Source organism: Sylvia atricapilla, chromosome 10 (assembly GCF_009819655.1).
Source record: "Sylvia atricapilla isolate bSylAtr1 chromosome 10, bSylAtr1.pri, whole genome shotgun sequence".
Taxonomy (NCBI): domain Eukaryota; kingdom Metazoa; phylum Chordata; class Aves; order Passeriformes; family Sylviidae; genus Sylvia; species Sylvia atricapilla.
This window is the reverse complement of record NC_089149.1, coordinates 16,432,983-16,458,267: the sequence shown is the minus strand read 5'-3', so window position 1 is coordinate 16,458,267 and position 25,285 is coordinate 16,432,983. Positions and strand designations below refer to the sequence as shown.

Here is a 25,285-nt window from a genome sequence, read left to right as displayed (position 1 = left end):
TGTCTGTTGGTTTTCTGGAGTATGTGTGCACAAAGGAGACTCAAAACTAGACATGTATTTGCATGGTTTGGGTGGGAGGGGTGGGTTGGTTAGTGTCCTTTTTTAAAAAAAAATCAGAGTCCTGTCTATATTCAGGAAAACAGTCCTTGACTTTGATAAGACAGAGATATTGGAAGAAAAAAATAGGTTCAATAAAGACAATTTGATCGAGATGTGGGTAACAGGAACATTTTGGGGTACAAATCAGCCGGGGTCAGGCTCCCTGGGAGGAAGTGCTGGGAAAAGTGCTTCATAAAAAACCAGCGGTTTGGCTGGTTGCTTTCAGGACGGCAGAGAAGCAACAGGACTCGGCTTAATTACTAATTAGCTTTGAATCCAGCTTTGGACTCTGCTCTCTCCATCCGAGAGATGCCCTCACCCGGGTTCTGTAGCACTGCGCCCCGGCTCTGGCCGCGGCGGGGCTGATGACTCGCGGCCGCGCCTCCGGCGGTGGGATCGGCTCTATGCCCACGGCAGCGGGCAAGGCGGGCTGGCGGCGCTGTCCGCACAGTCCCGGGCTGTTTCTGCCCCGAGTGATCCCGCCCTGCGCGCCCACAGAAGCCATCCCGGGCCCGGCGCGCACCCCGCCCCTCTGGGTCCCCCGGCGCTGCCCCGGGCCGGGTGGCGGCGGGGCGGAGCGCGGCCATGGCGGGGCGGGCGGCGCTGCGCGGGGTCCGGAGGGCGCTGCTGAGGGGCCCGGCGCTCCCCGCCGGCCCCGGGCCGTGCCCTCGTCGCGGCTGTGGGGAGGTGGCGGCGCTGCGGGCCATGGGCTTCAGCCAGGAGCAGGCCCAGCGGCTCCTGGCGCTGCAGCCCCGGGTCGGCCCCGAGCACCGGGAGGCGGCGGCGGCGCAGCTGCTGCTGCTCGGGCTGAACGCCGAGGCCGCCCTGGCGCTGCTGGAGCGCAGCCCGGCGCTGCTGCGGCTGCCCGCGCAGCGGCTCCGGGAGCGCGCCGAGGAGCTGCGGCGCCTGGGCCTGGACGAAGGTAGGGCGGCGAGTGAGGGTGCGGGGGGGACACCGGGGCCCTGCCGCTGTCCGGTGGCCCGCTGACCCGCTTCCCGCAGGCCGGCTGCGGCGGGCCGTGAGCCGCTGCCCGCAGCTCTTCCACGTGCCCCGGAAGAGGCTGGAGGCGGCGGTGCGGCTGCTGCGGGAGCGCTGCCTTTTCACGGCGGAGCAGCTGCCGGCGGTGCTGGAGACCTGCCCCAGCGTGCTGCTGGAGGAGCCGCGCACCCTCCATCACCAGTTCCAGGTGAGGACCGGGACCCACCTTCCTGCCAGAACTGGCTGCGGGAATTGGGCTGTGCGTGACTCCCCGTTCCGCCCGCAGTACGCCTACTTCAGAATGGGGATCCAGCAGAAGGAGATGGTGAAGGCTCGGCTCTTCCAAATGCCCTTTGCCGAGCTCCGGAATCGGCACATCTTCCTGGAGCGCCGGGGGCTCTACGAGACACCACACAAAGGGCAGACCCAAACTAGTAACCCAAAACTGAAGGACATCCTTTGGCTACCGGAGAAAGACTTCCTGGCCAGTCTGGCCTACTCGACCCCAGAGGAGTATGAAGTCTTCAAGAAGCTGCTGGCTCGAGAGGAGGAGGAGAAGGAAGAGGAGGATGTGGATTCACTGTACACAGAGGATGATGATGATGATTTGGACGGTGATGGAAGTTAAACAGCCTGGCAGTGAGCAGGTGAGGCTCTGAGGTGCCCAAGCCCTCTCCTGCTGCTGCACTCTCTGGCTGCTTTGGGCTCCCACCTCACACCAGCACAAGCTGGCTGGGGTACCAATAAATGCCATCTGTCAAACACAGAAACACTCGTTCCTCCTCCTTGACCTTGGTTTTAAAAAAACAAAAACAACCATTTCCACAAAGTGTTTTTATTTAAAAAAAATCAAACAAAAACCCCTAATTTATTTCCAAGACTAGGTTAAAACCTTCTGGCTTCATTACATACTGAGCCAGCTGTGGGACAGGAGGCTGTGGGCTGCTCTGCTGGCTGCCAGTGAGACTAAAGCCTGGTGCTGTGGGGACAGGTCCTGTGGAAACAGAACTGTCCCATGGCAGGGCCACCTCCACCTCCACATGGCAGTGCTGATCTTTTGGCTGACAGAGCAGGGGTGCAAGTACTTTCAGACCATGGCTCCAAAACCTCCTGTCTGGGTTTCCCCTTGCCCTGCTCTTCTTGCTATGGAGGGCTGGTTTCTCCTGCCCTGGGAAGGCAGGGCTGCTGTTCATGCCAGGCAGCTGGAGTACGAGGCAGCCTTGGAGGAAAACAAGGCATGTCTGTCCCGTGAGACAAAGCCAGAGGTGGTGCAGGAGGGGAGCAGCACACTGGCCAGCTGGTCGTGGCTTCACACTGTCCCTATCCCTGGCCTCTGCAGCTGTGCCTCCAGGCTGAGCACTGTTACACTGCTCCCTGGAGGAAGAGGGTGTTGACAAGAGTGCTGAAACTCCTGGGCCTGTCCTGCTCTCAAAGCATCTTCCAAGCTGCTGCTTGAGATATGTGGCTGAGCAAGAGAGTTCTGTGATGCTCAGCAGGAAGGGAGGGCCTCCCCACCAGAGTAATCCCACTGTGCTGGTGACATGAGGCTCTATACCATAACTGCGATATATCTCTGGTATGTGTTAATTTATAATATACACCGTGTACGTTAATACACAAATCTATGTTTAACTAGTGTTGTCATACAAACTCACAAAAACTAGGAACGTTTCTAAGCTACACTTTTTCTTTCCTTGCCTGCCCTGCCACAGTGCTGGGTGCTGGTCTTCTCCTCCACATAACCCTGCAGCACTGGTGCCACAGGGAAGGCAAACTCCAGGTGCAGTGCATGTGGGCCTGGCATCCTCACCAAGCCTCTGCTGTGCCCTGCACTGGTGTGGAGGCAACTACAAGTCTGGTGGCACGCCTCAGCTGACAGACTTCATCCTGCAGATCACATTTAAAATTCTTTTTAGGTGTTCTATTGGTTTCTGAGCTGGAAATTTGGTTAAAACCAGGGCTTGTTTACAAAGCAAAGAAAAAAGGCAGGCAGTAGAAGCTGCCTCAGTTTCCCCTGCTAGAGCAGAGGAAACAGGAATGCTCCTCTACTGCCCGTGCTGGCATCGCCACTTGGAGCTGCTCACCATTTCTAACTCATCTACAGAGATTGCTCCTCAGAGCATATTTTTGGGGGCCAGATTTCAGGTGATGGCTAAGGCTTTTTGGTCTGCATTTAACTGTTTTATTTGAGGGTTATAGGTAATTTATAACCTTGGATTATGAAAACAGATTGGTGCAGATGCTGTTAGCAAGGAGCTGGGCTGATCCCTGAGTGAAGCGGGGATCTGCTTGTGCAGAGTGGCTGGAGGAGCTGAGCAGGGCTGGCCCTCTCAAGGGGCGCTGGTGCTCAGCTCCTCAGGGGCAGAGAGGGGGCCAGCAAAGGCAGTGCTGGGCCAGCAGGGGGAAAGGGAGCACTACTCAGTGTGCTGATCCAGTTGCATGTCCCTAATGGGCTGGTGGAGAGGGAGAGGTTGACACCAGGCAGGAAGGCTTCCCTGCTGTGTTCAACCCAGTGAGCAGATCTGATCTTCCTGGTGTTCAAAAAGCCCTTAGATGTGGAAGGACGAAGCTTCTACTGCTTTAAACCCTGTGGAGGAGCAGGAGTAGAATGAGCTGGTGTGCAGAGTCTGCCAGATGCCCCACAGCTGGCCTCTTCCCACCCTGTGCACCAGTCTTGTGCTGAGAGAAGGGGACCTGCTGTCTCCAGGACTGCAGCCTTTGCCTGGCCCTTTCTGTGCAGGAGTCTCTTGTTCACGGAGCTGCAGAGCCAGGGGGATTACCTCCTGCTTCTCCACCCAGCCACAACCAGGAGCCCTCAGCCATAAGCCCTCCCACTCCCTCAACACAGTGGTGTGAGCCGGGGTTGTGCCCTGACCTGCACCCATCTCCCCGACTCGCTGCATGAGAACTGACCCTGCCCTGCATCTGAGGAGGGCTGGAGCAGGTACTTACTTCTATGCCTTCTTCAGTGTGTGACTGTTGCTTGGCTTCCTGCAAGGGAAAGGAGGACAGCACTGTCAGTCCCACATCTCTTGGCCACTGCTCACAGGCAATGGCATCTAAGCCTTGGTCATGTCTGTACCCCTCTACCAGCCCAGCCCCAGGCAGGGTGTCCCCATGCATGCTGGGGCACACCAGCCAGCCACACCCTCCTGTGCAGCATCACAGGAAGGCTGGCACATTCAGTGTGCTGCTGCTGTACCTGCTGCTTGTCCTCTGAGAACTGGTGCTTTCACAGCTCTCCTTGTAGCAGATGTCCTGGTGTACCTTGTAGACTCTCCTGGACCTGCACACACAGTGGAGACATGAGTGAAGGGAACAGAAGGGAGAGATGTGCTTTGATGAGAGTGAAGGGGAAGTCTGGGTATTTCCCCTATTTCCTTCCAGGCTGCAGTAGCCAGCTTTGGCAGGAATGGGGCTCAGCCTGCTGTGCTGGAGGACTAATCCCAGCCAGGCCTTTGTGCCTCCATTGCAGGAAGGCCCGGGGCAGAGCAGACATCCCCCATGCCCATCAGGGCTCCCCCAGATGGAGAGGCAGCCAGGAGCTGGATGGGATCTGCTGCTGTCTGGGGGTCACACCCATACACCAAATCCAACCTTGCTGCATGTGGGTGGGTAACACCAGTATGAAGCTGCCACTTCAGCAACACCCTGCCCTGATGCACAGCTGGGGGTAGCCACAGAGGCATGCCAGACTGCTCAGCCTGCGCTGGGGAGGGGGCAACTGCCAGCTGGGGTTGGAGACGGCCTTGTGCTTGCTCTCCCTTCCCCAAAGCCGAGCTGCAGGGAGACATCTCCAGCTCAGAGCACAAGGGGAAGGGGGGAGCATAACCTGCAGGCAGTACTCACAGATAGTGGCAGGTGCCTCCTTCCCACACTGGGAATGACCTGGTTTCCGAGTACAGCCGTGTGCACGAGTGTGGCACCTTCTTGCAGGCTGCTTGGGGAATAGGAGAGGGGAGCTACCACTGAGCCCATCCCTGGCCCTGCCTGCCTGTGCCCTGTGGCAAGCGTCTAGTGAGGCCCCCTTGGCTTCTTGACCATGCTGGAGGGCTGGCCTCAACAGAGCTGACCCACCAGTAGAAGCAAAGCCCCCAGCCTCACACTGCCTGTGTAACTCTCTGGGTAAGGCAGAGAGCTCAGCCAGGAGCTGCACTCCTATCTCCTCAAACTAAGCAGATCCCAGCCCCTCTCTCAGCTGCCAGCATGACACAGATCTCTAGCAAAGCCTGGGCACTGTGGGAGCCACTGGGTGCTGGCAGGGTGTACTGGGTGACTTGCATCCTAGGTGACCTGTGACAGGGACAGCCACCAGCCTGGCACTGCATGAGGGAGCCTGGCCCTCCAGCACAGCCTGGCACTCACCCAGCTGGCAGACCCGGCCCTTGAAGCCCAGGCGGCAGGCACAGTGGTAGGAGTCTCCATCTCTGGTACAGGTGCCTCCATTCCTGCAGGGATTCTTGGAGCAGTTCTGCCCCTCTCCTGCAAAACACGCTGGACCATCAGAGCCTGGGGCCACAGCTCAGCCCTGCCAAGCCCCCGGCACTGCGAGGGTGCTCTCAGGAAGAGCAGGAGGGCAGGGGTGCCCACCATGCCTCCAAGGAGGGCAGGCTGGTGCTGAGCACATTGCCTGTGGGGCTGGGTTCCTGCTGCTGTGGGTCTCCCCTGGGACTTACTCTTGCTCTTTGCCTCACGCAGCTGCAGTGCCAGACTGTCCCAGCTGGACACCTCTGTGTTCTCCAACTTCACTGGTGCCTCTGGCTCTGAACAATGAGAGGATTAAATGTCACCTTCCAGGCCAGAGCCAGACTCAAAGGCAGCCCCTCCAAGGGGATCCAGCCTGCCCGCAGCTTTGGGGCACTGGTCAGGCCTGAGGCAGTGCTTTAGCCCTTCCCAGCTGGCATCCCTACAATTGGTGTGACACTCTCACTCCTCCTGGAAGGGTCTGGGACACAGAGTCCTGGGGAGGCAGGGGCAGAACAAGGGTTGCCCTCAGGTGTGCCAGGCCCCTTCCCCCACGCCATGGTGTGGGGTTTGCAGGTGCTCTAGTGTATCTTGGGTTGGCACTTCTATCCCCGGTCTGGGGATGGAAAATGGGGTCTAGGTCTGGACTAGTGAGGGGTTTCTCACCCAGGTACCCTCCGCAGGTGTAAGGCTGTTCTTGACAGTGGGGGCTGAGGCTGCTGGGCAGGCAGGGGCTGCACTGTAGGGCTGTGGAGCCAGTGCTCAGGCCTCTGCTGCTGCTGGCAGGGAAGAAGGGCAGCTGTGCCACAGTCAGTATTGCCTCCCATCTGCAAGAGTCCTTCCCTGGGCTCCCCCAGCCAGTCACCCCTCTCCTCAGGCAGGGGTCTAACAAGCAGAGCACATGTTTGCCTGCCAAGGGCCAGGTGAGAGGGCTCCACCCTCCACTATAGCTCCCCCAGCCCTACAGCAGCCTGCCTGGCTGCCACCTCAGCTTGCAGGGAGGTGCAGGAGATGGTACCGGATGACAGGAGCAGGGCACAAAGGCACAAGAGCACTTACGTGTCTTCAGTGTGATGGACTTTCCCAGTGCAGTGCCAAACCTGGCGCTGATCCTCCCTCTGCCATCCACCAGCTCCGTGAACCTGGGACAGGAGAGCCGTAAGGATATGGGGCACTGCAGGTCCCCCGGGCTCTATGTGCTGGGGCTCACAGCAGCTGTATAAAGCATTCACTGGTGGCATCAGGCTCTGTGCAAGTGTGACAGTTTTGCCTTTTCTTCTCTGCCAAGGTCAGGATCAACCCCAAATTCTAAGTTATAGGACTCCAACATGCAAGTCACACTGCTCTCAGGGGAAACTGCTCTCAGGGTAAGGGTGAGAACCCCAGTGGATGGACAAGAGGCTGCACCCCAGCAGGAGCATGGCTTTGCACACACTTGGGAATGGAAGCTGGGAAAAGAGACTGGCTCAGCCTAGTGCTTGAGCCACGTGGAAGAGCCAGGAGTGCTGAAGCAGGGCCTACCTGGGGGCTGGTGACGGCTCCTCAGCTGCGTCATGATCTGACAGCAGGCGGAGCTCAGGCAGGAAGGCTGGGGGCAGCCTGTTTCGAAGAACCCGGGGGTGCCCAGCTTGGCTCCACCGTCTCTCTGGAGCCCCCTCCCTCTGCACTGCAGACCAAAGGATGAGGTTTAATGGTGGCAGTGTGAGCCAGCAACCACCTCCCAGCCAGTCCCATCATCCCCAGGCTGCCAGGTGACACATGGACACTCTCCACACACCAGGGACACAAATGCCCGTCACCAAGCTGGAGCTCTTCCCTTCGCTAACCCTACAACCCCCACCTCCCATTCCAGTGGACCTGGTCATGTCCCCACAGCCTTCTGCAGACACCCAGTGCTGGGGCACTCATCACTCTGTTGGCCAACTGGTTTCCACCCCCTACCCCACTTCCCTGTCATCCCACGGCCTCCCTCGTGCTGCAGCAATCCAGCAGAGCCCCAGGAGCACTCACAGGTGGTGACATAGAGGTGGATGGGCTCACTGTGCACCTGGCCTTGCTCTGTGTTCTGCACAGCTGTCAGGGACAGGTGGTAGCGCTGCCCAGGCAGCAGGTCCCGCACCGTGTAGGACACCAGTTTCCCGTTGGGCACATAGCGGCTCTTGACGCTCTGAGCAGTGGTGACATTGATGATGTACCCCTCCATGGTGCCAACAGGAGGCTGCTCCCACGCCATGGACACGGAGGTGGCGGTGACATGGGAGGCAGTGAGGTTTTGTGGGGGGAGAGGCCCTGTGGCAGGCAGGGGAGGAAAGTGGTCAGAGCTGGTGTCCCTGAACAGCCACCACCCTACTTGCTCATGTCACCTTACAAGTGTGCCAGGACCCAAGCTTGCCTGGCACTGCGCGGACCAGCCCTGAGCCTGCTCTAGTCATAGGATGCACAGTGAGGGGATGCTCAACATTAGGCCCTTGACAAGAGAGACAGAGCCTCACTGCACCCTGGCACCCAGGTCAGCCCCTGCCTTCTGACTGCCAGATGGCAGGGGATGAATCGGGCCCATGCTGGCCTCAGAGACTGAACAGCATTTCATAGGAGAAGACATACCAGTGTCTTTCCTGGCCTCTCCAGCCTTGCCTGCACACCTCCTCTCTGCTGTGCTGGCCAGACCGTCTGGCAGCTTCCACACCTCTCCCTCCCCACAGCTTTCCTGCCAAGCCACGATGACAAAGGCAACCTCACTCACTTGTCCACACATGAAAAGGGGCTGTGGCCAGGCTCTCTGAGGGATGGTCTTCCACTCCCAGGCCGCTCAGTGTTGTGACATGAATGATATATCTCTCTCCTGGCTGCAGGTCCCTGTAGAGGAAAGGTAAGGTGGGAAGCGGTTATTGAGGCTACCTGAGGGAGCTGTGCCCTGCCACCCCGGAGCACCCACTCACAGGAAGGTGTACTTGGCCACGCTGCTGTTCAGCTCCACGGTGCGGCCTGCTAGGTCCCCCATCTGGCGGATGGAGACCCTCACCCTACTGACAGTGGAATGCTGGAGGCGGTGGAGGGCCCATTGCACTGTGATGGCACTGGCAGTGACATTCGTGATCTCAAAGCCTTCCACCGGACGCGGTCCTGGCCGGAGCAAGCAGAGAGGACAGTGGTCATCGTGGGTCACCCCATCCCTTCCCCATGCACCCCCAAGGGGGGGTCCTGCTGGCACCTCTGGATCATCTTCCCCAGTGAAACAGCTCAGTGCCACCTCTCCCACTGAACTCATGTTCTCCTGTCCTCACAGCCTCCAGGCAGGCAAGAGGCTCATGTATCTGCTCACCCGCAGGGCCTTGTGCTACTCAAAGCACCCCTGAGTCTGTCCCCTCGGCCCCAGCCCCCTACCACAGCTCTAAAGGGGTTGCAGTGCCCAGCCTTGGCCCTAACCATAGCATCATCAAGGTTGGAAGAGACCTGGGAGATCATCCTGTCCAACCATCCTCCCAGCACTGTCACTATATCCCCTAAACTACATCACCCAGCACCACATCCAGATGCCTTCTGAACACTTTCAGGGATGGTGACTCTACCACCTCCCTGGACATCCTATTCCAATGCTTGACCACCCAAAGAGTGAAAAAATCTTAACTACTATCTAATGTTAATCCCCTGTCTTGGCTTTAGGCCATTTCCTCTTGTTCTCTCTCTGCAGGCGTAACAGAAGAAACCAGCCTGCACCATACTCCAAGCTCCTGTTGCAAGTTTTGGAGAGCTAGGAGGTCTCCCTGAGCCTCCTCAAGGCTAAACAACCCCAGCTCTCTCAGCTGTTCCTCATAAGACATGTTTTCTAGATCCTTGATCCAAGCCTTGTTGCCCTTTTCTGGACATGCTCTAGCATCTCAATGTCCTTTTTAAAGTGTGGGGCCCAGAACTAAATGCACTGCACCCTCAAAAATGCCAAGTGCAGAGGGATGATCACTTCCCTAATCCTGCTGGCCACACTGCTCTTGATACAGATCAAGATGCCATTTGCCTTCTTAGCCAGTTGGGCACCCTGTTGGCTCATGTTCAGCCAGCTGTCAACCAGCACCCCCAAGAGCTGTTGAACAGCCCTTGAGCCACTTCTCCCCCAGCCTGGAGCTGGAGGGGACTGCTGTGACCCAAGAGCAGGACTCAACACTTGGCCTTACTGAACATCATACTGTCGTCCTCAGCCCCTAGATTGAGTGTACCAAGGTCTCTCTGCAGGGCCTTCCTACCCTCAAGGAGATCAATGCTCCCATCCAACTTGGTGTTGTCTACAAATTTACTGAGGGTACACAAAATCCCTAGGTCCAGACCACAAGTAAATGTATTAAACAGGACCAGCCCCAAGCTGAGCCCTGGGGAACCCCACTAGTGACTGCTAAATCCATGACACACTTCAGGTGGCCATCCTGACCCCAGCATCCAGCTGTGGATTGAGGTCCTATGAGATGCTGTGCCCAGCATTATGTTGCAATCTCCTCCCCTGGGCTTTACTTGGTCTCAGCCTGCTGTGAGAGATGTGGCTTATGGGCTTTACCATCACCATTCTCCTCTCCTCAGAGGCCATTTTCTTTCCTACATCTAATTCCCTCCATCCTGTTTGCATTCAATTTCTACACCTGCCTGCTGTAGAAAGTGGGATTGAAGCTGCTCTGTCTGTCCATGCCCCAGAGACATCACTGTGCCCCTTGGAGCAGAGGTCCCCTGCCCTTGCTGGCATGTTTCCACACCAAACCCAGCAGTATGGCAGGGTGACTAGTCCACAGGATTGCAGAAGCCCTACTGTCTGCCTTACATGGGGGCTCCTCATACTCTCCTGGGCACAGTGACAAGGAGCAGAACAGCCTGGCCCCAATGAACAGGGTTCAGGAGCAATCCCCACTGCAAGCTCCCTTCCAGCCCCTGGACAGGGAGCCACAGGGTGTCAGGCCTTTTACTCACAGCAAAGAAAACAGCAATTCTCTGTGTCAAGCACTTTCCAGAGGCCCCCAGCTGGATTTTAGGATCTGCACCAGCAAACCTGCCAGGTTTGATACCATGCTGGAGCTGATGGCAGGCTGGAGGTGGCAGCACAAACCCTGGCAAATGCAGGGGCTGCACACGCTCACGACCGTGATCCCCCTGGGGACGCTACTCACTAGTGCGCGTGGTGAGCATGACGGGCCTGCTGATATCATTCTTGTTGTTCACGTTGCGTTTGACTGAAAAGACAGAAATATTGTAGGCTCTGCCGGAGGTTAGTGCCCGCAATTGGTGGGCAGAACGACTTCGGTCCACAAAATCTGTCCTGCGGTAAGAGCCGTCGAGGGATACGTACGTCACGGCGTAGCCGTCAATGAGTTGCCTGGCAGCTGCGTCCTCAGGTGGGTGCCAAGAAATCAACACACCAGTGTCCTCCACCCTTTCCACCTTTAATGAGGTTGGTGGCAGCAATTCTTCAGGGTGTGTGCAAAAGCAAAGGGGAGAGGTAATGCCATGAATCTTTAGAGAACAGACCCTGTCAGCAAGCGGCAGAATAGCGGTGGTAAGAGGACAAGGTCCTCGCTTGTCTCACTTGGCACACCTGGCAGGGGCTCTCTGGGTGTAAGCCACCCCCGGCTCAGTGGGCACAGGAGGAGCCAGGGGGGCAGGAGCATTCCCTGGTATCACTGGTGGCCAAGCACTTGCCACTGCAGGATGGGGCGAGGGGTTTGGGGGAGGCCAGTGCCAAGAGGCTTCCCTCAGACGCCTCTGCCTCCCCTCCTGAGGGCATCCAAGGGATTGCCATTGCTGCAGGTGATATCCGTTCCCCGTGTCCTGGTGCCAAGCTCAGCACCCGTGGCAGCGACTCAGCATGCCAGCACCCACCCATTGATTGCATTGGTGGGGCATGGGCTGCCTCCCCCCAAGGCGAGTCCCCAGCCCTGCCCGCCTCAAGGAGTGCTGCTGGTCCCAGATGGTGTTGAGCCCCTCATGGGCGGTGGGCACTGCCAGGCTGGCATCAAGCCCCACATCATGTCCTGGTGCCGCTGCTGAGGGCCTTTACCTTTTTCGCAGTTCTTGCCTGTGTAGCTGACTTTGCAGGTGCAGCTGTGGGTGCCATTGGTGGGCAGGCAGTAGCCCCTGCTCCCACAGGGGCTGGAGAAGCACGGGTCACTGGCTGTGGGAGAGGTGCCAGGTTTGGCAGTGTCAGCAGTGCCACTGACCCCGGGGCCACCCTGCGCCACCCTGCCTGCCTCACCTGTCTCACAGTGGTAGCCGAAGAAACCCTCTGGGCACACACAGAGGTAGGAGCCCCCGTAGCTTTCACACTCCCCTCCATTTCGGCAAGGGTCTGACTCACAGGCATCCACTTCTGGAGGTGGGAGAAGGCCAGCAGTGAGCATGCCAGCAGTCAGCTCCCAGCTTCCACAAATGACGAACAGTGACAGACCCCCGAGGGAGCAGCAGGGCAGAGGCACAGCCCAGGGTTTGGCACAGCTGGGCTGGACACTGAATCCCCCACTGTGCACCATGGTGCCTCTAATATACTGGAAGGGGTGGACACCTTGGAAAGGGAGTCCATCACTGGCGGACACCTCATTCCTTGCTACCTCCCCATCAGAGCAGTTTCAGCTCTGTCCCCAACACTACAGGCAAGGAGGTGCATCAGTGAGCAGCCAGGTGATGGCTTGGGGTCAAGGTGTCCAAGACAGTGACCAGCCACCTGGCATGGTACCAGCCCTGGCAGCGTCCTGGTGCCCACAGTCCAGCCTCCCACTGACCCAGGAAGGGAGAGCCCCTACCTGTCTCACACTGGGTGCCCAGGAAGCCCTCAGGACAGTAGCAAGCAAATGACCCAGGGAGGTCTTGGCAAGTCCCACTGTTCTTGCACGGCTCCGACTGGCACTCGTCAACATCTGGAGTCCAGCAGTAAGAAAAAAGCCAGCTCAGCACAGAGACGGTTGGTGGCTATGGACAGGGGCTTGGAGAGGCAGCATTTCTCCCACAGGGCATGGACCCTTCCCATGTCATTTGCTTCCCCAAGCCCAGTGGGCAGGAACATCCCTGCTCCTGGATGCCCACTGCCACAGGCCTGCTCCCGAAGCACATAGCATGGGGGCATTCCTTCAGGGGCACCTGGGGACACAACTGGCAGTGTGGGGCTGTGCCAAGAGATCCATCCCACAGGGTGCCTGTATCATGTCTCCTCATCCAACTTCCAACAGCTCACCTTCTCCTACCACTGTCCTCTGCCAGATCCCATGGAACTGAGCTGGAGCCATCTTCCAGAGTCCCACCACCTCCCATGCTGCCCTCACTGTCCCCAACCAGGAGCAGCATCTCTCTGGTGGAATATCCTACAGTTAGCTGCAAGTCCTGGGAGAGAGGCCCTTGCCTCAGGCAGATCCAAGCACACACAACTCCTGGTAACCTATCTCCTTGCAATGGAATTCTCAATGCACTGGGGCTTTCCCAAGGGCTGGAGGGTGAGAAAAGGATTGTGACAGTCCTGGAGCATGCCTGCCATGGTGTCTTACCCAGCTCGCAGTGGTAGCCAGTGTAACCTGGCTCACACAAGCACAGGAAGGCAGAGACACGATCCTTGCACTGGCCTCCATTCAGGCAGGGCTGCGACTGGCACTCATCGATTTCTAAAGACATTTGAGCAAGGGGAGACAAAGTGAGAGAATGAGCATGGGACAGGAATCCCAAGGAGGAAGGCAGCAGACAACTGGAGTACATATCCTGGGGTCACCAAACCATGGTGGTGATCACAGGCCACTGGGATGGTGTGCCAGGGGACGCCCACTCTCACTCCTCACCATCACATTCGGGGGGGTCGCTCCAGACACCTGGCACACGGCAGACACGGGGATGGTTGTGCTGGCTGAGGATGTAGCCCAGCTCACAATGGTATTCAGCCAGTGCTCCCACCTTGGTGGAGTTAAAAGAAACCTGGGCATGCTTCACCTCACTGGGGATGCCACAGTCGACCTCTGTGGAGAGAGAGGGGATGAATGGGGCCCACAGAGGTGCTCCAAGTCCCCAGCCAGCACGGGAGGCGCAAGGCCCTTACCAAACTGGCAGTGCTTCCCTACATAGCCCACGGAGCAGGTGCAAGCATAGCCCCCACCAAGGCCCTTGCAGGTAGCCCCATTCTGGCAGGGGCTAAGAAAGCAAGGGGAGGGCACTGGAAGAAGAGCAGAGCAAGGAATGAAACCAGAGCAAGCACCCCTCCCCCTTCCAGCAGGGCACAAGAGTTGCAGAGAAGGGGGCTCAAAGCAAGCAGTGAGCTCCTGACAGGCCCATCGTCCTCCCAGGTAGTGGCACATCCTCCTCAAACCTACCAATCTCGCAGTGCCGGCCGGTGTAGCCTGGGGGACAGTCACACTTGTACTTGCCGATGTAGTGGAAACAGGTGCCTCCATTCTGGCAGGGCCCCGACGCACAGGGGTCCGGCTTACCTGGGGGCACAAGGCGGGCGTGAGCCCGGTGGGGCAGCTGTCACCTGTCCTCCCTGCAGGGGCCGGGGGGCTGTACCGATCTCGCAGTGCTTGCCGGTGAAGCGGTAGGGGCAGGTGCAGTGGTACTCGCCATCCGCCTCCCGGCAGGTGCCCCCGTTGCGGCAGGGCCCCGCGCTGCAGAGCCGAGGCTTGGCTGCAGAGAGAGCGCCCAGAGCGGGGTCACCCAGAGCTGCTGCCTCCCCCCAGCGCCCCACCCAGCCGCGGCTGCAGGGAGCCTGACTGCATCGTGGGCTCAGCAACACCACAAAAACTACACCCGTGCAGATGTGTGCTGGGGCCTTGGGGGCCAACAGGTGCATGATGCTGGGAGGCAGCTGGCTGCTCCCAAGGGCAGAAGCTGTGCCATGTAAATAAGAAACACCAACACTGATGGTGTTGCACAAGAAACAACTGGATCCACTGCTGCGACTGTTGGGTGTCATGAAGGGACTTATTCAATCCCTCTCTCTACCCTGTAGGATGGGATGGGTAAACCTGCACCCACTTCCAGCTCTGCAAGTAACTGTTCATCTCACCGAAAGGTCCAAGCCCTTCTCCCAACCTTTGCCAGGTGCTGGGGCCACAGGGACCACTGTGGAGGTACCTTTCTCGCAGTGCATGCCCAGGAAGTCTTGAGGACACTCGCAGATGTACGAGTCATCATGAACCTTGCAGGACCCCCCATTCAAGCAGGGCTCTGAGTCGCAGGGGGATGGCATTGCTGCAGAGCCAAACACAGGGCATCACTGAGGACATATGGCCAGGGGTACAAGGGGAGCTTCCCTGCTGGTGAGGGTACCCCCTGCTCACCCCCACCCCAGAGCTGTTCCCACATCCCCGTGGAGTCTTACTGTGGTTGGTGCCGTAGTTGGTGTGGCAGACACAGAGGTAGCTCCCGCCATACTCCATGCAGTACCCACCATCCGGGCACTGCGTGTTCATGTTGCACGGTGTCGTGGTGACTTCTGCAAACACATGGCCAGTGCTAGCCTCCTTCAGTCAGAGGCAGGAGGATACCCACATGGAAACAGGAGACTCCTAACTTTGCAGGGTCTAATGAAACATGACAGATCCTCTGGCACAGACAGTGCAAATGGTAATGCCCAGCCTGGATGCCCAGTGAGCTTCAGCAAGGGAGCACACAAAGGCTGTGACTCCCTCCCCACCCATGGAAGCTGGGTTGAGGCAGAGGCTGGGAGAGGCACAGGTCAAAGGGGGAGTGATGGAGGTTGGAAGCATTGCCATCTCACCAGGCGACAATATTTCCAGGCTCAAATTCATTGTGTACCCCTGGCACTGTGCTAGGCTCAGGCATGGGTATTGTCTCCTTGCTGACCCACAGGCTGCCTGACTCAAGCATCCCAGAGGGAATGAACACAGTAGGCAAGAAGCTTTCACCTACCAAATTCACAGAGGAGACCAAAAAACCCAGGAAGGCACTGGCAGACGGTGACATTCCCCTCCAGACAACTGCCCCCATTACGACACTCACAGCCCTCAGAGAGCTCTGCAAGAGAGGAGACAGGAGCTTCTCAGGACCTCTCCTGCTTGTGGGCTGGGACAGACAAGCGGCCTTGCCAGATGCCACACACAAGGGAAGCTCAAGTGGCAGCAGCCCTGCGGCCCTCAGACACAGAGGCACAGCCTCCTCAAACAGGACAGACCCTCTGTTCAATCCCAGAGCCCTGAACAGGCTCTCTGGGGCCGCTGCTTCTCCCACTCATGAGCATGAAGGCTCCCCATGAGATGCTGCACCCCACTAGTGAGCCCCTGAGTTGGTACTCACGGTCTCGGCAGTCCTGTCCAGTGTAGCCCTCCTGGCACTCACAGACATAGCCCTGCTCCGTCTCCAGACAGCTGCCTGCGTTCTGGCATGGGTGGGAGAGGCAGGCGCCAGCCATGCGAGGCCCACCTGTGGGGGAATGGGGAGCCTGAGCTGGGCAGGTCCAGTATGGGGCTGGAATATCCTCTGTCCTGGGGATCCTGCTGGAGGTCTCAGCATGGTCAAGCAACCCCACAGGAAGGTGTTCCCTCCTGGCAACACCATGGCTGCTCTGCACATGCCGACCACGAGTTTCAGCAGTGCCTATGACTGACACAGCCCCTTTGCAGCCATTTGCCCATTCCTGCCCTATGCCTCTGACTGCAGTTCCCATGCCAGGCTGGTTGAGGCACACACCATACTGGCAGTTGTTGCCATAATAACCCGGGGAGCAGGTGCAGATATAGCGGCCAGGGCGGATGTAGTTGCATGTCTGCCGGTTCTGGCAACTCCGGTCCTCGCAGGAAGATGAATCTGGTAAGGGGAAAGCAAGGAAGTGAGCATGAGGAGAGCCTGGGCTTGAGAGAGGGGCCATGATGGCCAGCAGAACATGGGGGACACAGTCCCTGCCGTGGGTCATTCTGGGGCACAGGCACCTGTCTCGCAGCGCTGTCCCACAAAGGGCTCCAGGCACACACAAGTGTAGTTATCGACCAGGTCCATGCAGTGCCCGCCGTTCAGGCATGGGCTGGACTCACATTCGTTCACCTCTGCAACGGGACACCAGGAAAGGTCACATGTAGGCACAGCCAGCTCATCTGGTGCCTCCCAGCCTGGATGATGCTCAGGAGGGTGAAGGTGATAGACAAAAAAAAAATAGGTGCCACTGGCAATTCCAAGCATTCCCCTCCCAAAACTACATCCAGGAATGAAGCTGACTGGGAGGGAAGCTTGCCAAGGTATGAAACATCACCTTCTTTATCCCATACTTGTTTCTGTCACCCACCTGTTTGGCAGTCCACCCCTGTGTACCCCGACTGGCACAAGCATGCTGCTGTCCTGTTCACCACCTGGCAACTCCCACCGTTCTGGCACACCCTGTTCTCACATGGTGATTCTGCTGCAGAAGAACATAAAAAAAAAGAGGGGCAGGGGTGTCAGCCTAGGTGCAGGACCAGCACATGGCACCCTCTACACACGTTGATACCAGGCCTAGACAGAGCACAGACTGGAGTCACCCATGCACCTTTTGTCAGGAGACAGTGGCCATGTCCCCAGTCATGACTGTCCCCAAATTCTGTCCTTAGGAAGCTCAGGTCTTTCATTCCTCCACACCTCCTCGATGTCAGTGCACTCTTCTGGGCATTTCTCCCTCCTTTCCTTCCTCCCCCACAAGTAAACTCCCTTCTCGCCTTTTCCACTGGTGCAGCAGGCTGCTGGGAGCCAAATGCTTTGGCGGCACTTCCACTGGCAGGCAGAGGCCAGCAGTGGGGGAAACTTGTAACCATGGCCCCTGCCAGGGACTGGGAGGGTCTCCCTTGGCTTTGAAGAACTTGGGACCAGAGCATCACCTGCAAAAGCAGGGCCTGCAAGGCTTGTTTGAGCACTGGCTGCCAGCTTTTCTGGTTAAGGGAGTGGCAGCGGAAAAATGCTGGCAGCAGTGCTGAGCGAAGCCCTCAGAAGAGTCAGCAGAAGGAAAGGCTCATGGCTAGGGAAAAGCTTCTTTTGCCTGAAGCAAGCTGAAATCCAAGTTGGCCATCACAAACTGCTAGAGCTTAGCAGCTACTGCAGGAGCCCTGGTCTGAAGAACCCTCTCAAGAGCAGAAGTGCTCCTCAAGCCTGAGGTCTCTGCTTTTCAAGCAGCGCACTGCTCACCAGTCTCGCAGTTGTTGCCTCTGAAGCCTGGCAGGCACCTGCAGGTGAACCTGCCAGCACCATTGAGGCAGGTGGCTCCGTTCTGACATGGCTGGGAGAGGCACTCATCCACATCTGAAACAGAGCCCCGGGTGGGGACAGGAGCTCAGGGTGGGGACAGACAGACTGCCAGCATGCAGCAGTCATACTGGGAGAGAGACCTGCTCCCTGCAGCAAAGCACTCACCAACATGGCACCTCTTCCCAGTAAAACCGGCCAGGCAGGAGCAGGTATAGGAGGGATTCCCCGTGATGCAGTCCTCGATACACTTCCCCCCATTCAGGCAGGGCCGCAGTGTCAGGCAGACAGAGGCTGTGGGAACAGGCAGTGACCCCTATCAGCCCTCACCCTGGCAGGGCTCACCTGCCACCTTCCAGCCACACCAGTGCCAGGGTCTTTCCCTGCACCCACCCGGCTCCCTGGGGTGCTTGGGGAGCCCACGAGGCTGCCTGCCTGACGGTGGGGCAGGGGCTGCTCCTTGCGGGCTCCCCTGGGACAGGGGGCAGCTTTACTCCTCCTGTGCAAGGGGGAGAGGCTGCACAGGTCTGCAGCCTGGCTGGGGGCAGAAGATCTGCTTCACTGGCTGAGAGGACATGAACATGCCCTCACTTATCATTCAGGGCAGAGGGAAAGGGGACGGGAGAGCCCATGTACAGAAAATCCACCGATAACGCAAGACACACAGATCACGAATGGGAAAACATGGCCAGGGGGAAGTGGGGATGAGGAACCGAAAACCATCAGCTCTGTGGGGGACATGCCAGGACTCCTCGAGTGGGGAACATGGACCAGGCCCTGGCAACCTAGCCCCACATGGCAGGCTGGCACTCAGCAGCCCTCCACTTGGCTCAGCCTAGTGTACTAAGACTGATGGACATATGCACCCCCAAGGGTGCTGGCCCCTCATGCCCTGCCTGGCAGTGGGCTGGCAGGGGCCCAACTGTGCACATCACCTCCTCCCCAGCCTCCCTCAACACTCCCCGCAGGCTTCTTTAAACTAAGAACTCTTCCTCCCCTTCCCATTTGCTCTCCCAGCCTGTTCCCAGCCCTGGGACAACCACGGGTACCATTCCCAGCCACAGCTGGTGCTGAAGACAGTCCCCAAACAGCTGCCTCCCCTCCCTCCCCAAAGCCCTTCCAGACATCTCTTCAACCCCGCGAAGGTGGGGGTTGAGGCAGGGAAAGATGGGGCTGGAGAACAGTGTGGGGTTGGGTTGGGAGTTAAGTAAACCTAACTGCTGTCCTCTTACTTGTATTGCTGCAGCCCCCCACTTGCACCTGGGCATCATCGATTCTGAACACCCAGCGCCCGGGGATACCCACATTTGTCGTCATCTCCACGTCAGCGATGTCATCGGTGCGGGATCCGGGGATGTTGAAGTAGCGCTTTCCATCACCAGCGTTAAAACCTGCCTGGAAGGACAAAGGCAGAGAGTAAAGAGACATCACTAGTGCATGGCAAAAGGCAGCTGGAGCACCTGGCCTCATCTCTCCTGTCATGCAGCACCACTGGTGGCACCACGCAGACCAGCCTTCCCCTCCCACATGCCACAGGCCAGTGCTCAGCTCAGTCCAGTCAAAACAGGACAACAGGGTGAAGTGGATGCTTGGCCTGCTCAGTCCCTTCCTGGGGATTCAAATCCCATTTGCTTCCTCTCCACCTGCAGCATCCTGCCTGCTGCAGGCTGGCAAGCAAGGAACCAAGCAAGGAAAACGGTCAGTAAATTCACACATCCGAGTTGGTACTGGGGTTTTTGTGGGTGTGGGTGTTGGCTTTTTTTTCCTTTAACACAACAACACACACAGGGATGAAATAAAACTACAAGCAAAAGCTGTGCTAGCTGTGGCAGCTGCTCTTAAAGGCTGAGCTTAGGAAGGAAAAGGGACTATGAAGCAGCAGCCAAGGCAAAGACCTGTGGTTTTGGAATAACAAAGCCCCCTGTATGGTCTCAGCTTTGGGAGCCAGAGCACACACAGATATTTAAGAACTCTGAAGAAAAAAAAAAAAAAAACCAAAAAAAAAACAACAAGCAGGGGGGGAGATTTTCCACCTCCAAGAAACCCAAACAGGAGCCATGAGCTCACAAGGCAGATGTGTTACCCAGGCACCCCAGGGGCCACATTCACCACTTACCTGTGCTGCGATGCCACCGAGCCCAGCAAAGTCCCCCCCACTGCTGGCGTGCATACCCGTGGTCCATGTGATGGACTCATAGTTAAAGATAGTGAAGGAAAGCTTGCCATCTGTGATGAGTACAATCTGGAAAGTGTTTACCTGCAGCAGGGAGGGGAGAAAAGCAGTGAGGGATGATGAACCAGTTATAAAATAAAGTGACAGAAACTAGACTCAACCAAAGGAACCCAGTTGAACCCCAGTCCTCCTCCGTGAGCAAGTACATTAAATTATTTTTAATCCTAACTTGTTGTGATCCTGAGCTAGAACAGCTCACTTCTCGTTCCAGAGGAATGGGAAAAATGGGGGAAAATACAGGTATTGATCATCTGGAAGGCAAAAAGTGCCTCATTTTTGCCCAAGAAGGCTGATGACGTAAAGCCTCCACACGGCACAGAGGAGGGTTTGGTGTTGCCAGCTCACTATTGCTCTGTCATAAGGTATCCTGATGGAGCCATCATGGTCATCTGAGCTCTGCTGACAGCTCTGTGCCACAAGCGGAAGGTCTGGCACCACACTGAAGGCACATGGCTGGAGTGGCTGCTCTGCCTCAGCTACTCACTGGTGAAAATGAGCTGCCCCCGAAGAAGGTGACTCGGTACCAGGTTGCAATGAAGACCCACTGTGCAGAAAACCCTGGGAACTCGGGGAAATACTGGGCAATGTCTTTGCTTGCTCTCTCCAAGATGGGCTGCTCGGTGCTCTCTCGGTAATATATTTCGCCTGCCCGCCGATTATCCACATCCGCCCAGAAAGCAGCTACCACACGCCGGTCCTTGGAGATGGGGAAGGCCACCGGAGTGAACTGGGAGACCTCCTTCAGGAATGAGATGATCCCATTGTTGTTTACCTGCAGAGGAAGGGAAAGAAATGGGTGGCCACAGCTGACTCCTGCTGCCAGCAGGAATCCATGTTTCAGAGGTGCTTTCCATTTCATCTTTCTCTCCCCCTCCCCTTTCCACAAATATTGGAGCACTTCCCCTTCCTGCCCTTAGAAGCAGAGACATGCCTCAGCACCCACAACACCCCCAGCCCCCCGCCCCAGCCGCCTGCTCGCTGGAGCGCAGCTGCGGGCCACTGCCTGAACAAACCCAGCCCTGTTCTCTGGGCCAGGGGAAGGGGAACAGCTGCAAAAACTGCAGGAACCCTGCGCATAAAACAAACAGTGCCCGGTGCGTGGGGCCAGCTCATGGCACTGCTCTTGGCAGGGGTGAGGCCCTGAGCTCGCTCCCTGGTCTCATGGCTCACAGGCAGCCCATGGGGCTGGACCCTCCTGGCAGGGGGGCTGCGGGCACTGGCCCATGCGGGCACTGGCCCAGGGTGGGAGGAGCCTTGCTCGCAGCAATCCACACACGGGCATGCACAGCACGCTGTGCACAGCACTCCGGGCGAGCCACCGGGCTCCTGATCCCCAGGTGACCAAGTGCCACCACCCCATGCAGAGCCCCCGGTGCTTCAGAGGCTCCTCTCATTAAAGGGGGGGATGCCAGACCCCCACAGGGTGAGATTCTTCAAGCTGTTCTTCAGCACTAAGTAACTGGGGCAATTAAGGTTCTGGGATGCCTGGCCCATGGATGCATGGCAGAGGCAGCCTCAGCCCACAGATGGAAACAGGAAATAATAGTAAGTGTTGCTGCCTGGAGTGCTACCTCCCAACTTGGGGACGCAGTGGGAATGAGAAAGGTGAAGATACCTCCCTGCCTGCCTGAACAGGCTGGAGGGTGCAGGAATCTAAGGGAAATGTTCTCACCCTGCACTCCCACATTTCCTGGAGGAGACCCTGTGACACTCTCTCTGCCACAGTGCTACAAGTGGCGGTCCAGTCAGCTCCAAGCCACTCTGTTCCCCAGCCCACCAGTGACTGTGGGACAGGCAGGAACACACAGACTCCAGCCAAGCTCTCCAGTGTGCAATGTTTGGCTCTGGCAAGCCCCTGGGCTGCAGGATGGAAAAGGAGGCCTGGTATAAGCAAGAGGCTCTCAACTGGAGAGAGCAGCTCTGGCACACAGGCAGGCAGTGGTGTCACACTCATGTGCCAAAAAGGAACTGGGAGCCAGAATCCCCAGGAGCCATGCGGAAGCCAGAACGCCTTCATCCCAGCTGCCAGCACACCCGGGCATGGGGTGAGCCTTGTGCAGTCCCTGAGGGGAGGTTCCTAGTCCCTGAGGAGGGTTCATAGCCCCTCCATCGAACACAGGGCAGTCCTTACTGTGACTAAGGGAAAGAGGATTCTGTTTTCCCAAAGCCTCTGTAACCCCACTGTGTCCGCAGAGGAACATTCTTCCCTTGATTAAAGCAAGATGGGAGAGAACCAGAGCCAAGAAGGGCTTTTTTTGTTGTTGCTGGTTTTTGTGAAGGAGGAGGGGGGTGGTTTGAGGCAGCCCTTGAGAACAGAGGTTTCCAGGTGAAGCCAGCCCCATGCCAGGCCCCCTGGACAGCAGCTCCCTAGGGAGGAGGGCCCCTGCCACATGGACTTCTGTGCTGGGGGCAGGCAAGCTGGCCCTGCAGAGACGTAGGGCCTCAGCTCAGGGAAGGGGATGTACTGTCCTCTGGTCCCTGCAGCCCCTCCAAGACCTAAAGCTACACTGTGGGTCCTCTATGGGACAGCCATCATGTCACCTGGCTTCTCCCAGCCCCTTCTGTCCTTCCACAGTGGCCCAAGCCCCGAGCCTGGATCCCTCCCACCCAGTGGCAGGGCTGGCACTTTGACTGGGGGAAAACATGACCAGGTGGGACCAAGGACCCCCTGTGCTAAGCCAAGGCAGCAGAATGGTACATGAGCCCAACTCTGGGATGGCATCCAGGCAAAGCTCAACCCTCTCCTCAGCCACCTGGGTCTAAGTCATCATTAAGCCCAGAGCGAACCAGCGAGATGGGATCAGGATGCTGAAGGATTCACTGTGCCAGGTGGAAACCACCATGGGGAGCCCAAATCTCACTTCTGGATGCAAGACAGCAGCACCCAAAAGACTTCATGGACAACCAGGCACTTGGGGCTGCCCCTCTGGCCACAGCTACAGGGGACATGATGGGCCAGGTATTACTCGAGTTCTCTGGCCATAGTTCCCTCCTGGTGGCAAGGGAGCGTGTTACCATTAATCCCAGCAGCCCAGTGGGTGCAGGAAAAGACAAGGGAATCAGATGTGTCGAGTGGGCAGCCCAAAGTGCAGCTGTCTTTATTCTACATCACACTCAGAGTCCCACCAACACCCCCACCCTGCAGCAAGGGCCACCAGCCAGGGGCCACCATGGGCTGCAGCACACCGACTCTGAGCTCTTGCCCATCAGATGTATTCAGCTCCCTGCTGTCGGGATCCCCCAGCATGTCACCGGGCCAGTCCCGCAAAGCTGTGGGCATGCAGGTAACGCAGGCTTAGCCAGGGCTACGTCCAGGCTCCTCATGGTGAGTGAGGGCTTTGCCCAGCGTTCTCAAGGCACTGGGGCAAGGATCCTCGCTGGGGACCTCCACACTGAGCCAGGGGTCCTGCATGCTCCCCAAGCCCAGGGCTCACCACGGCATCCTCGGCACGCTGCTATTCCTCTGATGTCTCCAGTTAAGTGGGGACCACCTGATGGCCCCCAAGGAAACTCGGATTCATCCAAGCAGGACAGGAAAGAGGAAATAAGAGGAAGGGAGGAGGAAGAAAGAAACAGAAAAGAGGGAATTAGAGGGAGGGAAAAAGACGGAATAGGAGGAAACGAGTAAGAGGGAGTAAATAGGAGGAAACAAGCAGAAGTAAGTGGCAATTACTCACATAGAGGCCGGTGTGCCCCGCACCAAAGAAGGGGAAGGGGATGGAGAGGGGCCGGAGCTCGGAGCCACCGTCGTCCTGCTTCCGCGTGGCGGCGTCGCCCTGGGCCGGCCCGAAGGGGTAGAAATCCCCGAGCGGCACCTCCCCACCGACCCACAGCCACTCGCCCAGTGCCACCAGCACGGCCCAGACTGCCAGGACCTGCATGGCCGCCGGCAACGCCGCTCGCCTCTTAGGGGGGCACCAGCCACGGCAGCATGGCGGGGGCGGGCCGGGGCAGGGCAGGACGCCCGCTGAGGGGCACGGGGAGGGCGGCGGCCGCTGCCCGGAGCCGGGCGCTGGGAGCGATCCCCCTGAGCGCGGCGCTAACCGGAGGCCCCTCAGCTCCAACGCGCGCCGAGCGCCCTCACCCTGCCGGCCACGCCCACCGCGGCTCATTTGCATACCCGGGGTGTGGCCGGCCAATGGGCGCGCGGCGCGCGGGGGGCGGGGCTGTGGGGGCGGGGCTGTGGGGGCGGGCTCCCCGCGGGGCGCGGGAGGAGCGCGAGCGCTGGGGGGTCCCCCCACTCCCACCCGAACCCCTCCGTGCCCAGCCCCGCTCCCCTGTCCCCTCTGCCCCCCTAAAACACTGCACTCGAGGAGAGAGAAAAAAGCAGAGGAGAAAAAAAAAGGGTAATTTCCTTTTTTTTTTTTTTTTCTCCCCCCTTCTCCTCCCTCCCCGTTTTTTTTTTTTTTCTTTTTTTTTTTCAGGTGCTAAAAATATTATCAGGAAATTCTTTTCAGGAATGCCATGTTTTAGGTTACGCTCCAGGCTCAAGGGCTTCTTTGTCTTTACTGGAGGAAAAAAAAAAACAAAAACAAAGCAAAACAAACACACCCACCCTACGTTTATTATCGGGAAATGGTTTGACTGGGAGAGGCTGAGCTCCCAGGAAAGTCGAGGGCTACTCCCAGGGAAGCCCCACTAAAAGCACCAATGTTTCTGAATAATTATCAGCTCATGATGAGTCCCAAAGCTGGACTCCGAGATCAGCCTGACTCCTGGGATGCCAGTGTATCCACCGGTGGTCCAGGACTACATGTAACCCAAGCAAGCAACCCTATGTGAGCCCTACTGCCAATCCCAGAGATGACCCTGTCACTTTAAAAATCTCTTGGAAGAAAATGTTAAAAGGGGGAGAAAAAAAGTCCAAAATAAATAAGCAGCTCCATCCGGATTTCTCCCCTAGGACGCTAATAAAGGTTTTATGGGTTTGATATGAATTACCCTCCCTGGCCATTCATCGCTGATTTTCTGGAAGGCATTAGGCTGCACACCCGGTCCTGGCCCCGGCCTCGGGGGATGCCGTGGTGGGATGCAGCAGGGGCACTGCCATCCCCCCCCCAGCCAATCTGTGGCTCTGGGATGTCAGCCAAGACCCATCTCTTTTGGGGTGTGACTGTGGGGCCATCTTCTGGCCGTCACTCTCTACCACCTTAAACCCATCAGAGCGAGCCCTGCGCTCCCAAATCCCATCTCCTGGCCCTGCCATGCCATGCCAGGCCCACCACAAGCTCAGCTTCCAAGGAACACAGGGATATTGTGGCAGGACCTGCCCCTCTGCCAGGCCCAACCCCACAAGGCCATTCTGGGCTTCTCCTGGTAGGTTTTACCTCGAGAGGGGAAGGGCAG

The 25,285-nt window shown here is 57.8% G+C and overlaps 2 protein-coding genes across 5 annotated transcripts; one reads left to right on the top strand and one right to left on the bottom strand.

Moving 5' to 3' along the window:
• The first annotated feature begins 684 nt into the window (after window positions 1-684).
• Window positions 685-1,847, top strand: MTERF4 (mitochondrial transcription termination factor 4). Its single transcript, XM_066326080.1, has 3 exons — window positions 685-1,021; window positions 1,101-1,285; window positions 1,364-1,847. Exons 1-3 carry the CDS (start codon window positions 685-687, stop codon window positions 1,703-1,705), a joined length of 864 nt encoding a protein of 287 aa, XP_066182177.1. The 3' UTR covers window positions 1,706-1,847.
• A 49-nt stretch (window positions 1,848-1,896) lies between these two features.
• On the bottom strand, window positions 1,897-23,849 carry SNED1 (sushi, nidogen and EGF like domains 1). Of its 4 annotated transcripts, XM_066326079.1 has the most exons (33): window positions 23,617-23,849; window positions 20,424-20,711; window positions 19,823-19,963; window positions 18,939-19,101; window positions 17,875-18,000; window positions 17,650-17,763; window positions 16,781-16,894; window positions 16,431-16,544; window positions 16,192-16,308; window positions 15,799-15,924; window positions 15,415-15,519; window positions 14,864-14,977; window positions 14,617-14,733; window positions 14,050-14,166; window positions 13,857-13,973; window positions 13,586-13,699; window positions 13,332-13,505; window positions 13,047-13,160; window positions 12,312-12,425; window positions 11,768-11,881; window positions 11,573-11,686; window positions 10,686-10,982; window positions 8,481-8,664; window positions 8,285-8,397; window positions 7,552-7,830; window positions 7,063-7,207; window positions 6,601-6,683; window positions 5,754-5,840; window positions 5,443-5,559; window positions 4,927-5,014; window positions 4,280-4,363; window positions 4,030-4,068; window positions 1,897-3,664 (listed from the first exon to the last, which is right to left on the bottom strand). In XM_066326079.1, exons 1-32 carry the CDS (start codon window positions 23,818-23,820, stop codon window positions 4,032-4,034), a joined length of 4,335 nt encoding a protein of 1,444 aa, XP_066182176.1. In that variant the 5' UTR covers window positions 23,821-23,849; the 3' UTR covers window positions 1,897-3,664; window positions 4,030-4,031. The 4 variants fall into 4 exon arrangements, with proteins under 4 accessions (XP_066182176.1, XP_066182173.1, XP_066182174.1 ...); XM_066326076.1 differs by lacking the exon at window positions 13,586-13,699; XM_066326077.1 differs by lacking the exons at window positions 4,927-5,014; window positions 13,586-13,699.
• Between the last annotated feature and the right edge of the window lie 1,436 nt (window positions 23,850-25,285).

What these genes read in the sequence shown, in the direction of transcription:
- MTERF4 (XM_066326080.1), top strand. Translation starts at nt 685, where the DNA reads ATGGCGGGGCGGGCGGCGCTGCGCGGGGTCCGGAGGGCGCTGCTGAGG. An exon ending in GCGCCTGGGCCTGGACGAAG is followed by an intron (nt 1,022 to 1,100) that starts GTAGGGCGGCGA and finishes CGCTTCCCGCAG; the next exon opens with GCCGGCTGCGGCGGGCCGTG. An exon ending in CCCTCCATCACCAGTTCCAG is followed by an intron (nt 1,286 to 1,363) that starts GTGAGGACCGGG and finishes TTCCGCCCGCAG; the next exon opens with TACGCCTACTTCAGAATGGG.
- SNED1 (XM_066326079.1), bottom strand. Translation starts at nt 23,820, where the DNA reads ATGCAGGTCCTGGCAGTCTGGGCCGTGCTGGTGGCACTGGGCGAGTGG. An exon ending in AGGCAACAACTGCGAGACTG is followed by an intron (nt 16,895 to 17,649) that starts GTGAGCAGTGCG and finishes GTTCTTCTGCAG; the next exon opens with CAGAATCACCATGTGAGAAC. An exon ending in AGGGGTGGACTGCCAAACAG is followed by an intron (nt 16,545 to 16,780) that starts GTGGGTGACAGA and finishes GTCCCGTTGCAG; the next exon opens with AGGTGAACGAATGTGAGTCC.